This window comes from Mya arenaria, chromosome 8, assembly GCF_026914265.1.
Source record: "Mya arenaria isolate MELC-2E11 chromosome 8, ASM2691426v1".
NCBI classification, from domain to species: Eukaryota; Metazoa; Mollusca; class Bivalvia; order Myida; family Myidae; genus Mya; species Mya arenaria.
The window spans coordinates 14,230,304-14,245,214 of NC_069129.1; the positions used below are offsets into that span (position 1 = coordinate 14,230,304).

Below are 14,911 nucleotides of genomic sequence, written 5' to 3' on the forward strand. Positions count from 1 at the left end.
TGGGAGTACCGTATTTTCTCGACTATAAGGCGATTCGCTTATAAGACGGCCCCCTAACTTTGCCCATGAAATCTGGTGCTTTTTGTTTCGACTTGCTTATAAGACGGGGTCAATTTTTAAGCAAATCTAAAATGCTTTAATTCCTCCGAATGTGTAAAAATGTTCAAGCTCAACGGACAATTATCGACTTTCGCGGTAACTGTTTTTGTTTTTACTCAAAAATGGCGGTCAACTGTGAGCTCTCTATTTGGAGGTAGGTTAAAAATTAGTACATGGTTACGCGTTAAAGTTTGCAGGACAGGTCGTTACTTATCCGAATTGTAATAATTAATCAATAACAACTTATGTTATATCTGTCAAACTAATTACTGTATACTGACACGCGCCATGAGAAAAATGCAGATCAAACGGTACACTGTGTGACGTCAGAGCACGCACGGTGAAGATATTTCGTGTTGTTGTTTACTTAATCGCCCCATACTTGTATCAGCAGACGATATACTGGATAGACGAATACCCTATGTAAAATTTTACTGATTTTGACTTGATTCTTTTTTTAATATTTTATCGACTCGCTTATAAGACAGGTCCCCTACTTTGGGGTTAAAAATCGGGACCCAATTTCCCCGTCTTATAGTCGAGAAAATACTGTACTACTATAATACTGCTATAATTTCTTACAACGTTTATTCCTTATGAAACATTTTTTTATTTAGTTCAATTTCAATACTTTAGTACTGGAGAAAGCACTATAATGAGTATCTGACAGTAGTTAAATCTGGTATTGAGTACCTTTAAAGTGGCAGAAAACAATGAAGTGAAATCTGGTATTGAGTTCCTTTAAAGTGGTAAAAAACAATGAAGTGAAATCTGGTGTTGAGTTCCTTTAAAGTGCTGGAAGACATTGAAGTGAAATCTGGTATTGAGTCCCTTTAAAGTGCTAGAAGACATTGAAGTGAAATCTGGTATTGAGTCCCTTTAAAGTGCTGGAAGACATTGAAGTGAAATCTGGTATTGAGTCCCTTTAAAGTGCTAGAAAACAATGAAGTGAAATCTGGTATTGAGTCCCTTTAAAGAGGCAGAAAACATTGAAGTGAAATCTGGTATTGAGTCCCTTTAAAGTGCAAAAAACATTGAAGTGAAATCTGGTATTGAGTTCCTTTAAAGAGGCAGGAGACATTGAAGTGAAATCTGGTATTGAGTCCCTTTAAAGAGGCAGAAAACATTGAAGTGAAATTTGGTATTGAGTCCCTTTAAAGTGCTAGAAGACATTGAAGTGAAATCTGGTATTGAGTCCCTTTAAAGAGGCAGAAAACATTGAAGTGAAATCTGGTATTGAGTCCCTTTAAAGTGCTAGAAAACATTGAAGTGAAATCTGGTATTGAGTCCCTTTAAAGTGCTAAAAGTCATTGAAGTGAAATCTGGTATTGAGTCCCTTTAAAGTGGCAGAAAACATTGAAGTGAAATCTGGTATTGAGTTCCTTTAAAGAGGCAGGAGACATTGAAGGGAAATCTGGTATTGAGTCCCTTTAAAGTGCTAGAAAACATTGAAGTGAAATCTGGTATTGAGTTCCTTTAAAGTGGCAGAAAACATTGAAGTGGAATCTGGTATTGAGTCAATTTAAAGTGCTAGAAAACATTGAAGTGGAATCTGGTATTGAGTTCCTATAAAGTGGCAGAAAACATTGAAATGAAATCTGGTATTAAGTCCCTTTAAAGAGGCAGAAAACATTGAAGTGAAATCTGGTATTGAGTTCCTTTAAAGTGGCAGAAAACATTGTAGTGAAATCTGGTATTGAGTCCCTTTAAAGTGGCAGAAAACATTGAAGTGAAATCTGGTATTGAGTTCCTTTAAAGTGGCAGAAAACATTGTAGTGAAATCTGGTATTGAGTTCCTTTAAAGTGGCAGAAAACATTGAAGTGAAATCTGGTATTGAGTTTCTTTAAAGTGGCAGAAAACATTGAAGTGAAATCTGGTATTGAGTCCCTTTAAAGAGGCAGAAAACATTGTAGTGAAATCTGGTATTGAGTCCCTTTAAAGAGGCAGAAAACATTGAAGTGAAATCTGGTGTTTAGTCCCTTTAAAGTGGCAGAAAACATTGAAGTGAAATCTGGTATTGAGTTCCTTTAAAGTGGCAGAAAACATTGAAGTGAAATCTGGTGTTTAGTCCCTTTAAAGAGGCAGAAAACATTGAAGTGGAATCGGGTATTTAGTTCCTTTAAAGTGCTAGAAAACATTGAAGTGGAATCTGGCATTGAGTTCCTTTAAAGTGGCAGAAAACATTGATGTGGAATCTGGTTTTGAGTCCCTTTAAAGTGGCAGAAAACATTGAAGTGGAATCGGGTATTTAGTTCCTTTAAAGTGCTAGAAAACATTGAAGTGAAATCTGGTATTGAGTCCCTTTAAAGTTCTAGAAAACATTGAAGTGGAATCTGGTATTGAGTCCCTTTAAAGTTCTAGAAGACATTGAAGTGAAATCTGGTATTGAGTCCCTTTAAAGTGCTAGAAGACATTGAAGTGAAATCTGGTATTGAGTCCCTTTAAAGTGCTAGAAAACATTGAAGTGAAATCTGGTATTGAGTCCCTTTAAAGTGCTAGAAGACATTGAAGTGAAATCTGGTATTGAGTTCCTTTAAAGTGCTAGAAAACATTGAAGTGAAATCTGGTGTTGAGTCCCTTTAAAGTGCTAGAAAACATTGAAGTGAAATCTGGTATTGAGTCCCTTTAAAGTGCTGGAAGACATTGAAGTGAAATCTGGTATTGAGTCCCTTTAAAGTGCTAAAAGACATTGAAGTGAAATCTGGTATTGAGTCCCTTTAAAGTGCTAAAAGACATTGAAGTGAAATCTGGTATTGAGTCCCTTTAAAGTGCTAGAAAACATTGAAGTAAAATCTGGTATTGAGTCCCTTTAAAGTGCTAGAAAACATCGAAGTGAAATCTGGTATTGAGTCCCTTTAAAGTGCTAGAAAACATCGAAGTGAAATCTGCTATTGAGTCCCTTTAAAGTGCTAGAAGACATCGAAGTGAAATCTGGTATTGAGTCCCTTTAAAGTGCTAGAAGACATTGAAGTGAAATCTGGTATTGAGTCCCTTTAAAGTGCTAGAAGACATTGAAGTGAAATCTGGTATTGAGTCCCTTTAAAGTGCTAGAAGACATTGAAGTGAAATCTGGTATTGAGTCCCTTTAAAGTGCTAGAAGACATTGAAGTGATATCTGGTATTGAGTCCCTTTAAAGTGCTAGAAGACATTGAAGTGAAATCTGGTGTTGAGTCCCTTTAAAGAGGCAGAAAACGTTGAAGTGTATAATTTGTTAGCAAACAGTTTTTCATTAATATCATTCTTATGTAGGGGTTAATAAAGGGAAACTAAACTGTTGGTTTTGATTTCTTTGTAATTCATTATATTAAGTTGCATCTGATGTATTTAAGTCACTTATTAACCAGTGTGCCATAAAATTCATAAATTGTGACTCGACGCAGCTGATGTCGTGATAGTAGTAAGTTATTAAAAAAAAGTGAAATGTTTTACACTGAAAATGATATAAATATTAATTTCATAAAGTATTATAAAATAGGAAGTACAGTATTAATTTTTTTTATATTTATATACATTAAATACACATCATAATGGCTTGCTTAATGATGCACATGAATTTAAGTATTTTATAATATGTTTTATTTTTTCTGGAAATGCATTGCCAGTCCACATACTTCAAATTTCATATTTGTTCAGTGTGTTTTTAAGAAAAAACACATTATGATTTATTAAAAAACTATTTCTTTACATATATAAATACTAATAATAAATAGATGGTGTTACACCATAAAGCATAACAAACTCTGTATGAGAACCAGTAGCTGTTACAGAATCTGACAGTTCATGACATATAATTTTTTACTTCAAAGTATGACAAAACTAAAACTGAACTTAACATTTAATCAAATTGTAACTTTAGCATTTGACAATCTTTTTGACAATCATTCATGAACAGTCTTTTAAGCATTGTTTTCTGTGTCTATATTGTGAATCAAAATAATGGTTTTCTGCTTCATGTCATGAATGAGCAAGTGCTCACTCATTTTGGGCTCTTTGAAAGACTGATGCATTTAGCCATAACAAGCTCATTGAAAAAGTTCTGTCTTAAGTCAAACCACCCTAGCTGCGCTCATTGAAAGAGCTCTGCCTTGAGTAATAATAACGTCATTGAAAGAGCTCTGCTTTAATGCATAACAATCTGTGCTCATTAAAAGAGCAGTACCTTTAGCCGTACAAGCTGTGCTCATTTAAAGAGCTCTACCTTTAGCCATACCAGCCTGTGCTCATTGAAAGAGCTTTACCTTTAGCCATATCAGCCTGTGCTCATTGAAAGAGCTCTACCTTTGGTCATACCAGCCTGTGCTCATTGAAAGAGCTCTGCCTTTGGTCATACCAGCCTGTGCTCATTGAAAGAGCTCTGCCTTTGGTCATACCAGCCTGTGCTCATTGAAAGAGCTCTACCTTTGGTCATACCAGCCTGTGCTCATTGAAAGAGCTCTACCTTTGGTCATACCAGCCTGTGCTCATTGAAAGAGCTCTACCTTTGGTCATACCAGCCTGTGCTCATTGAAAGAGCTTTGCCTTTGGCCATACCAGCCTGTGCTCATTGAAAGAGCTCTGCCTTTGGTCATACCAGCCTGTACTAATTGAAAGAGCTTTACCTTTGACCATACCAGCCTGTCCTCATTGAAAGAGCTCTGCCATTGGTCATACCAGCCTGTGCTCATCGAAAGAGCTTTACCTTTGGCCATACCAGCCTGTCCTCATTGAAAGAGCTCTGCCATTGGTCATACCAGCCTGTGCTAATTGAAAGAGCTTTACCTTTGGCCATACCACCCTGTCCTCATTTAAAGAGCTCTGCTTTTAGCCATACCAGCCTGCCCTCATTGAAAGAGCTCTGCATTTAGCAGTTCCAGCCTGTGCTCATTGAAAGAGCTCTGCCTTTGGTCATACCAGCCTGTGCTAATTGAAAGAGCTTTGCCTTTGGCCATACCAGCCTGTGCTCATTGAAACAGCTCTGCCTTTGGTCATACCAGCCTGTCCTCATTGAAAGAGCTCTGCCTTTGGTCATACCAGCCTGTGCTCATTGAAAGAGCTCTGCCTTTGGCCATACCAGCCTGTGCTCATTGAAAGAGCTCTGCCTTTGGTCATACCAGCCTGTCCTCATTGAAAGAGCTCTGCCTTTAGCCATACCAGCCTGTGCTCATTGAAAAGAGCTTCTGCTGATGAAAAGCACTGCTTACAGAGTTAGAGAGGTCAGTATGTTGCATTGTCATTGTTTAAAGATGAAAAACCAATTTTTGACCTCATAACTTTCACTTCTTGTTCCTTATTTAAAATAGGTCATGAGTCTGCCATTTATTAAACTTGAACCTTATTAAAATACAATTTGATAGTCGTAAGAGTTGTATTTTGCAATCTTAAGTATTGTGCTTGTAACAGTGCCTTTCTTCTTTTTTCTCCTTTTTTAGAGGCCCTTCCATAATGAATTGGCATTTATAATGTCATTTGCGATGATATTTACGAGTTTGTGTGCTTGGGTTGTGACTGCAAAATTAAGAGGAAGGAGTTATAATTACCTGTTTCGGATATCAGTCAAAAGTAAATTCTGTTTGAGTATACCCTTTTTCAACCTTTCGCTTAGATTTATGTGTCATTTCGTGACAGAATATGCTTTGACAAAAGGGCTTCTCCAAGTTTTTGGGCTTTACTTCAGAATAAATGGATTAGTGCTGATTCTTAAATCAAAATGATACAGACATAAAAAGATTATTGCTAAAAAGTGGTTCAGACCTGGTGCTCTACAATTTATCATAGGGGATGTGATCTTTTTCTCTTTCCTATTGAATTTTAAGTCTTTTTGTATGTTATAGGATGAATTTTATTTTGCTTTTTTTTTCTGTTTAAAAGGTTGATTGTCTACTGAGAAATCTTATATTGTCTTATATAAGCAAAATTTCTTGTTTTGTATTTAGATTGTTGATACTTTAATTATCAATTATCTTCATATTGGAGTTCATTTTGAATGCCTATTAAATTTTTAGATGTCCAAGTAAGACTCCTTGTAGTTTTTTCTTTGATTGATTAATATAATCGAAAATCGATTATAAAAAGGTCAAGATTCAGGATTGTCGATAGTGATTTTGTCATAATTGATTATCAAAAATATATATCCTACAGTGGTGTGTTTAAATAACTTTGGACCTTTTGGCCCCATTTTTCACATTTTAAACATTAAAGATTTCCTACCTTCATGACGAAAAATGAATCGTCCCTTTTAGAAGCTTCAATGTTACATGAATTAAAATTACCTAACAGACAAGTCAGAAATTGCATTTAAACAAAAAAGTGTTAGTACATGCATGAAATTATTTTGTTTGTTAATTATACCCCCACAAACGAAGTTTGAGGGGGTATATAGGAGTGAGCTTGTCGGTCGGTCGGTCGGTCGGTCTGTCGGTCGGTCGGTCTGTCGGTTTTCATGGTTTCCGGACGATAAATCATGAAAGGCTAGACAGATTTGAAAATATTTTGGTACACAGGTGTAACATCAGAAGATACAGGTCAAGTTTGATATTGGGGCTGGTGGGGCCAAGGTCAAGGTCACTGTTACTAAAAATAGAAAAATGGTTTCCGGACGATAACTCATGAAAGGCTAGACAGATTTGAAAATTTTTTGGTACACAGGTGTAACATCAGAAGATACAGGTCAAGTTCGATATTGGGGCTGGTGGGGCCAAGGTCAAGGTCACTGTTACTAAAAATAGAAAAACGGTTTCCGGATGATAACGTATGAAAGGCTAGACAGATTTGAAAAAATTTTGGTACACAGGTGTAACATCAGAAGATACAGGTCAAGTTCGATATTGGGGCTGGTGGGGCCAAGGTCAAGGTCACTGTTACTAAAAATAGAAAAACGGTTTCCGGACGATAACTCATGAAAGGCTTGACAGATTTGAAAAATTTTGGGTACACAGGTGTAACATCAGAAGATACAGGTCAAGTTCGATATTGGGGCTGGTGGGGTCAAGGTCAAGGTCATTGTTACTAAAAATAGACAAACGGTTTCCGGACGATAACTCATGAAAAGCTTGACAGATTTGAAATTTTTTTGGTACACAGGTGTAACATCAGAAGATACAGGTCAAGTTCGATATTGGGGCTGGTGGGGCCAAGGTCAAGGTCACTGTTACTAAAAATAGAAAAACGGTTTCTGGACAATAACTCATGAAAGGCTAAACAGATTTGAACAATTTTTGGTACACAGGTGTAACATCAGAAGATACAGATCAAGTTCGATATTGGGGCTGGTGGGGTCAAGGTAACTGTTACTAAAAATAGAAAAATGGTTTCCGGACGATAACTCATGAAAGGCTTGACAGATTTGAACATTTTTTGGTACACAGGTGTACATTTCAGAAGATACAGGTCAAGTTCGATATTGGGGCTGGTGGGGCCAAGGTCAAGGTCACTGTTACTAAAAATAGAAAAATGGTTTCTGCTTCATAACTTTAATTGGGCATGAGATATTGTGATGAAACTTGCTGTATAGGCAGCCTCTGTGAAGACAATGCTTGTGATTGAAAATGGGGCCAGTGGAGTAAAGGTTTTTGTGCACTGTTACGAAAATAGAAAAACGGTTTCCGGACAAACAATACATGCATGATAAAAGAAGATGCAGTGTGCAGTAACCTTGGAGTTATGGCCTCTTTTCAAAGGAATGGTTTGCCATTCCTGTGTCCAGGCGGCATTTTGGGGTATTCGTCACTCCTGTGACAGCTCTAGTTGAACATTGATCAGTTTTGCAATCTCGATAATCGTTTGTAAAATCTGGTCCAGATTCCCAACACAAGTTTCTTATGAACATGAACGTTGTGAAACGTGTCTTTAACCTAAACAAGTGAATAAGAGTATCATAATTATGATGAATGCCTTGACGCCCCCATCGCACCCCCCCCCCAAAAAAAAAACAACAACAACAACTCCTCCAACAACACATTATTTTGTCCACTAACCAGCAGAGTGACCAACAGGCTCATGTCACGTAAAAAAGGCTGTTTGTTAAACATTATTAAAGTGGCTTCATGGAAGGTGTCTTCCATGCAAATAAAAGATCTGAACAAGAATATCATATGATGAATGGCTCCCACCGACTCATTATTTTCATTATTCTGTCTCCTGACCAGTCGAATGACCACCCAAAATTAGCCATCTCAAGTGAACATTGACAGTGTGGACAACCCCTTGACCACAAATGACCCTGTCTAATCATGGCTGACTACAGTCTTGCATTTACGGTCACCTTAAAGATTAAAACCGACTACTCTAGTTGCTCCATGGCGTTTCAAGTGTCTGTCATTTACACTTGATATCACTTGTGGGGCCCTGTTTGAACCTTTAATAAGATTTGGTAGAAACTGGATGCTAATTTTCACATGTCGCTGGCAAGGTCTGTAATACAAGATGACAGTTAGGATGGCGAAATCGGTCAAATTGTGTACTGCTCTTGAATTATTAGGCATCTGTTCTGAATGATTTTGTCAGTTTAAGACTAGGTTTTTAATGTGACATCCAAATGAAATTCTTAATGGTCTTCTATTTGATAAGGTGTCTCTTTGATAGTGGTTACAATATGATAGAGCTCTTAGTCAAGGATGGTTCTCGATGGATAAAGTCAGTCGAACATTTAACAAGTTGATAATTAAGAAGTAGAAAATGTATACAAGCAATTAACAATGATTGCTGCGATAGTCTAAAATATTCCAGTGTTTGAAGACATATTAAATGTATGTCTTAGCTTGTACTAGTTATGTCCTTAATAGATACTCATGCCGTTATAGATGTGTAAGAGTCCTATTTATGGGTAGTTTGTCTGATTCTGGGAGACATTGGGTTCTGGGCTCCATTTTGCTCAAATTTTTACACCAATATTATAAAACAAAATAATACAATGTGTCTTTTTGGACATATTTATACAAATGAAAGTATTAAAGTGTATATTAAATCATGTGGATGATACATGGTATTCTGTTTTCTCCTATTTCAGACAGGAGTGCTGATGTTTCCCCATGATGATTATGTTATAGAGCCTCTCCCAGCCCACATGGCTGATCTTCAACGCCATGGAACCAAACACCAGAATCACCATAGCAACACACCTACCAGTCTCCATGACAACCAGCATCACCATAGCAATGCACCTACCATTCACCATGACAATGAAAATCACCATAGCAACAAACCCACCAGTCTTCATGAAAATGCTGATAATCAAAATCATAGTAAACACAGACATTATGAAAATGGTGACACACAAAGAAGACGACATCAACGTAAACATGACCATAGTAACCATGACAACACATATCATAAAACTAATAACAGTGACCATGAAATTAGTGTAGAATCCATGTATGAAAGGAAAAGTTATACAAATGAAAGGGATACTAGAACTTTATCTATACATGACAGTGACCTTGACCAAAATAATAGTTCTACAAATGTCAAGGATACAAAAACATTATCTATACATGATAGTTATGAAGATAGTGATGTTGACCCCAGTATATTAGATTCTTCAAACAGTAGAACTTTTGACATAGGAAAACCAGAATCATCACTCAGAGGAGGTAGTAAGTATCAAAGTGCCAAAATAGGTAGTGCCAGTTCAAAAGCTAAACATGACCTTGACACTGATGATGTGTCAAAAACTGATCTCCATGGAAACAGTGTAAATAGTGACTCATTAATAAATGGAGTAGTTACAGATGGAAATATAGGTGACAATGTACTTAGTGATACAGTTAATAGTGATCTCAATGACAAGTTTTTACATGGAATCAAACAAAAAGATGAGGCCAATGTGTTTTCGACTGGAAGACATTTATTGTACAAAAGATCAGCATTACCTCGTCATAGACACAAAAACAATTATCAGATGTCGGAAGGTAATAGTTATAAGGGTTAACTATTTCCTTCAACAAGTTATGGCATGAAAATACATTATTATGTCTAGTTTTTGGTTATATCTTATGCAACAGTCATTATCCAATTAAAAATGAAGTTACTAACAGGTGTTGGTATTTAAGATGATGTGATTTTTATTTTATTACATTTTTATTGAAATTCTTATCCAATTACAATACCTTAATTTTTCATATTTTAAGCATCTTAAAGATGTAAACTTCAATCTTAATTTCTTTTAGCACATTAATTTAATAGTATGCATTTTGAAGAGTCTATAAAAGTATGTAATTTAAAAAAGATGTTCAGAAGGAAATATTGATATTAAATATCTCCAATAAGAAGAGTTGTTAAACGTTCAAGTATCTGTGCTCAGCAAAAAAATCAAGACTAAATTTCTTGCTATTAGTTTCAATGTAGTTATTAATGTATATCCAACAATGGGGATTTTAATGCAGACATACATGCCATATTTCTGGAAGGCTTTCCAGGGGGTTTTGTTCATAAAACCTGGGGATATGCCCTCAACCAGGGGGATTTTGCCCTCAACCAGGAGGATTTTCATTGGTCGACATGAATCACTCTGGTGCGGGCATTTATGGCATGTGCTACTTTTTAAAGCATTTTATTGAAACATTTTAAAAAAAACATTTCTTTTTGACTAAAAGCATTGTATTGATTAACTTTTGTTAGGCAATGTATTCCACAAATAATATACATTTTTCATCAAAATCACACAACATTGGAGGGGGGGGGGGGGAGTGAAAATCTTTATTTTCCACCGGGGACATGGCATGTATGTTAATATATTTTCAGTATTCAAACATCATGTCATAAAAAAGATAAAGCATAAAATATTATGATGCACAAACATGCATGTATAATTATTTGACAAATGCTTTTCTATCTTTTCACAGACTTTAATAACTATGCAAAGTTGGATGGAAGGCGCTCCAAAACTCGCAGAAAGAAGCGCTCCTATGAAACTGTGGGGAGAAGTGTTGAAACCTTGGTAGTTGTCGATCGTGACATGTTTATCAAACATGGCCGACAAAATGTTACCACTTACGTTCTCAGTATTTTTAATATTGTAAGTCACCTGATTGTGTTTTGCTTATGCTCATATGTAAGTCGTGAACAAGTATCCATTTCTTGTCTTGTTGTGTCTTTTGGCTAGGTCAATATCTTGGCTGTATAAACCTTTGATGAAGGTCCATATCTTGTCAAGTTGTGTCCCTTGATGAAGGTCCATATCTTGTCAAGTTGTGTCCCTTGACGAAGGTCCATATCTTGTCAAGCTGTGTCCCTTGATGAAGGTCCATATCTTGTCAAGTTGTGTCCCTTGACGAAGGTCCATATCTTGGCAGGTTGTGTCCCTTGACGAAGGTCCATATCTTGGCAGGTTGTGTCCCTTGACGAAGGTCCATATCTTGGCAGGTTGTGTCCCTTGACGAAGGTCCATATCTTGGCAGGTTGTGTCCCTTGATAAAGGTCCATATCTTGGCAGGTTGTGTCCCTTGTTTCCCTTGATGAAGGTCCATATCTTGTCAAGTTGTTTCCCTTGATGAAGGCCAAATCTTGGCAGGTTGTGTCCCTTGATGAAGGTCCATATCTTGTCAAGTTGTGTCCCTTGATGAAGGTCCATATCTTGTCAAGTTGTGTCCCTTGATGAAGGTCCATATCTTGGCAAGTTGTGTCCCTTGATGAAGGTCCATATCTTTGCAGGCCGTGTCCCTTGACAAGGGTCCATATCATGTCAAGTTGTGTCCCTTGATGAGGGTCCATATCTTTGCAGGCCGTGTCCCTTGACAAGGGTCCATATCATGTCAAGTTGTGTCCCTTGATGAGGGTCCATATCTTGTCAAGTTGTGTCCCTTGATGAGGGTCCATATCATGTCAAGTTGTGTCCCTTGATGAGGGTCCATATCTTGGCAGGTTGTGTCCCTTGACGAAGGTCCATATCTTGGCAGGTTGTGTCCCTTGATGAAGGTCCATATCTTGACAGGTTGTGTCCCTTGATGAGGGTCCATATCATGTCAAGTTGTGTCCCTTGATGAGGGTCCATATCTTGGCAGGTTGTGTCCCTTGATGAGGGTCCATATCATGTCAAGTTGTGTCCCTTGATGAGGGTCCATATCTTGGCAGGTTGTGTCCCTTGATGAAGGTCCATATCTTGTCAAGTTGTGTCCCTTGACGAAGGTCCATATCTTGGCAGGTTGTGTCCCTTGACGAAGGTCCATATCTTGGCAGGTTGTGTCCCTTGACAAGGGTCCATATCATGTCAAGTTGTGTCCCTTGACGAAGGTCCATATCTTGGCAGGTTGTGTCCCTTGACGAAGGTCCATATCTTGGCAGGTTGTGTCCCTTGACGAAGGTCCATATCTTGGCAGGTTGTGTCCCTTGACGAAGGTCCATATCTTGGCAGGTTGTGTCCCTTGATAAAGGTCCATATCTTGGCAGGTTGTGTCCCTTGTTTCCCTTGATGAAGGTCCATATCTTGTCAAGTTGTTTCCCTTGACGAAGGCCAAATCTTGGCAGGTTGTGTCCCTTGATGAAGGTCCATATCTTGTCAAGTTGTGTCCCTTGATGAAGGTCCATATCTTGTCAAGTTGTGTCCCTTGATGAGGGTCCATATCATGTCAAGTTGTGTCCCTTGATGAGGGTCCATATCATGTCAAGTTGTGTCCCTTGATGAGGGTCCATATCTTGTCAAGTTGTGTCCCTTGATAAAGGTCCATATCTTGGCAGGTTGTGTCCCTTGTTTCCCTTGATGAAGGTCCATATCTTGTCAAGTTGTTTCCCTTGACGAAGGCCAAATCTTGGCAGGTTGTGTCCCTTGATGAAGGTCCATATCTTGTCAAGTTGTGTCCCTTGATGAGGGTCCATATCTTGTCAAGTTGTGTCCCTTGATGAGGGTCCATATCTTGTCAAGTTGTGTTTTAAGTGTTACAGCCCTTGACTCACTGAGGAAACAGATCAAAATTTCTAGCACACTGGATATGCATTTCCGGTGACGTCAGCTGTACTGGAAAACTCCATCTGTCACCCCCTAATGCCAGATGATTCACACGCTGTGACACTATACTTTTCTTTTTTTTCTTTTTTATATTATATACTTTATGTAACCATAATTATGAGATTTCAATAGATGAGTTCCATAAACATTAACTTTGCAAAAATATATCTTCATAACTATACAAAATAACCCTTAAAAGATGTGGTACTCAAGGAACTTCTTGACGTATGCAGTGAATACAAAATACTGCGCATCATGACGTCAGTAAACATCATTGCACGCGCTTTTTGGTGAAATGTACAAAAAATCGCTTTTTTTGTTTTTTTCTTCACAAAAAAAGTAATTTAAGGTATGCTAGAAAAATATCTATCATGTGTCCATTCCGGATAGAAAAATCCGACCCTCGGGCACGCTGCGTAGCCGGTAACTCGGCAAGCCTCGTTACCTTGCAACGCAGGTGCCCTCGGGTGAGATTTTTCAATCCAGAAGGGGTACACATGACAGATATTATTATTCTTGCACACTAGATAGGCATTTCCAGTGAATTTAGTTATGCTGGAAAATCCCATCTGGCAGCCCCCATAACAGTTGAGTCATGCACAAAAACACGCCACTTTTTATATCTTTTATTGAATGGTTTATTAAAGTACATTATGTCAATATAGTAAAGCTAAGTATCATAAGTTTGCAAGACTTAAAAACGAAAATTGATTATTGCCAAAACGTGATTTTAAGAGCAACTATTTAACGTCATCACTGATCTAAAATCACTACACTTCATGACGCCAGTAAACAATGTTGCCAAATCACTACACTTCATGACGCCAGTAAACAATGTTGCCAAATCACTACACTTCATGACGCCAGTAAACAATGTTGCCAAATCACTACACTTCATGACGCCAGTAAACAATGTTGCGTGCACTTTTTGGTGAAATGTACAAAAATACACTTTTTCTACATCAAATTTTCCACAAAATTTGGTAATTTCAGGTATGCAAGAAAAAAATATGAATCATATGTTTGCTGTCTGGGTGAAAAAATCAGCCCCAAGGGCTTGCATGTGAGCCGGTATGACCCGCACAATTGGGGAGTCAAGCACTTTTTATGTAGTTGTATTTTTGAGTACCTGTAATAAGAATATTAATTTTTCAAAACTTAAACTTATCATTGGTCAGTTTTAGCAATGTTTTTTTTTTTTTTTTTTTTATTTTGTAAGTAAAGCTTTTCATTTAGTTTGTGACACTTACTTAATTGGTTTTATGATATTGCATTGTAGGCTTTATGATATTGCATTGTAGGCTTGCTGTTAATAAGATGGCCCATTTGTGTCTAACCAATTTTGCTTCAATGGAGATATGAGTTGTCAGTTAATTTATCAGCAGCAAAACCTAAACAAACAGATCTTAATTAGAATAAACATCTTGCATCAAAACCTTTGATTTTATAATTGCATATTTATGTTTTCCTTTAATTGCTGTTTTAAATTATGAGAACAATACAAGATTTTGCTTGTATTTTTTATTTTTTTCTGAAATGTTTTTGAGCGCCATGCAATTTTTAACCTAAAATTTTAATTAATTCACATAGATAAGGCGATATGATGTCTGATATATTTCATGGTAAAATATAAAAAAAATACAGGATTTAATTGGTTCAACAGTGAAGTACTTTTAATGGGCATAATTTCAAGTATGAGGAAAAGATGATGAAATTAAAGTAATAGTTAGAGCATCTAAGGTTAATGAAGAATGGCAGAGGGAACAAAAATTTTGTCATTAAGATTTGACCTAATGTGTTTTAACTGTCTTCGATTGTAACCTGTTTTTGGTAGACAGGGAACAAAATTATGATGTCATGTCTGTTGTATGAAAACAAATCTTAACGATAAAGT

General features: G+C 37.1%; 1 protein-coding gene across 1 annotated transcript in view; it reads left to right on the top strand.

Annotated features, from left to right (window-relative positions):
• LOC128242632 (A disintegrin and metalloproteinase with thrombospondin motifs 16-like) overlaps positions 1–14,911 on the top strand; it is a 70,913-nt gene that overhangs the window by 32,157 nt on the left and 23,845 nt on the right. Inside the window, exons 4-5 of the mRNA XM_052959863.1 lie at positions 9,085–9,985; positions 10,919–11,091. Of these exons, the coding sequence (XP_052815823.1) occupies positions 9,085–9,985; positions 10,919–11,091 (1,074 nt within the window). The remainder of the gene's footprint in view (positions 1–9,084; positions 9,986–10,918; positions 11,092–14,911) is intronic.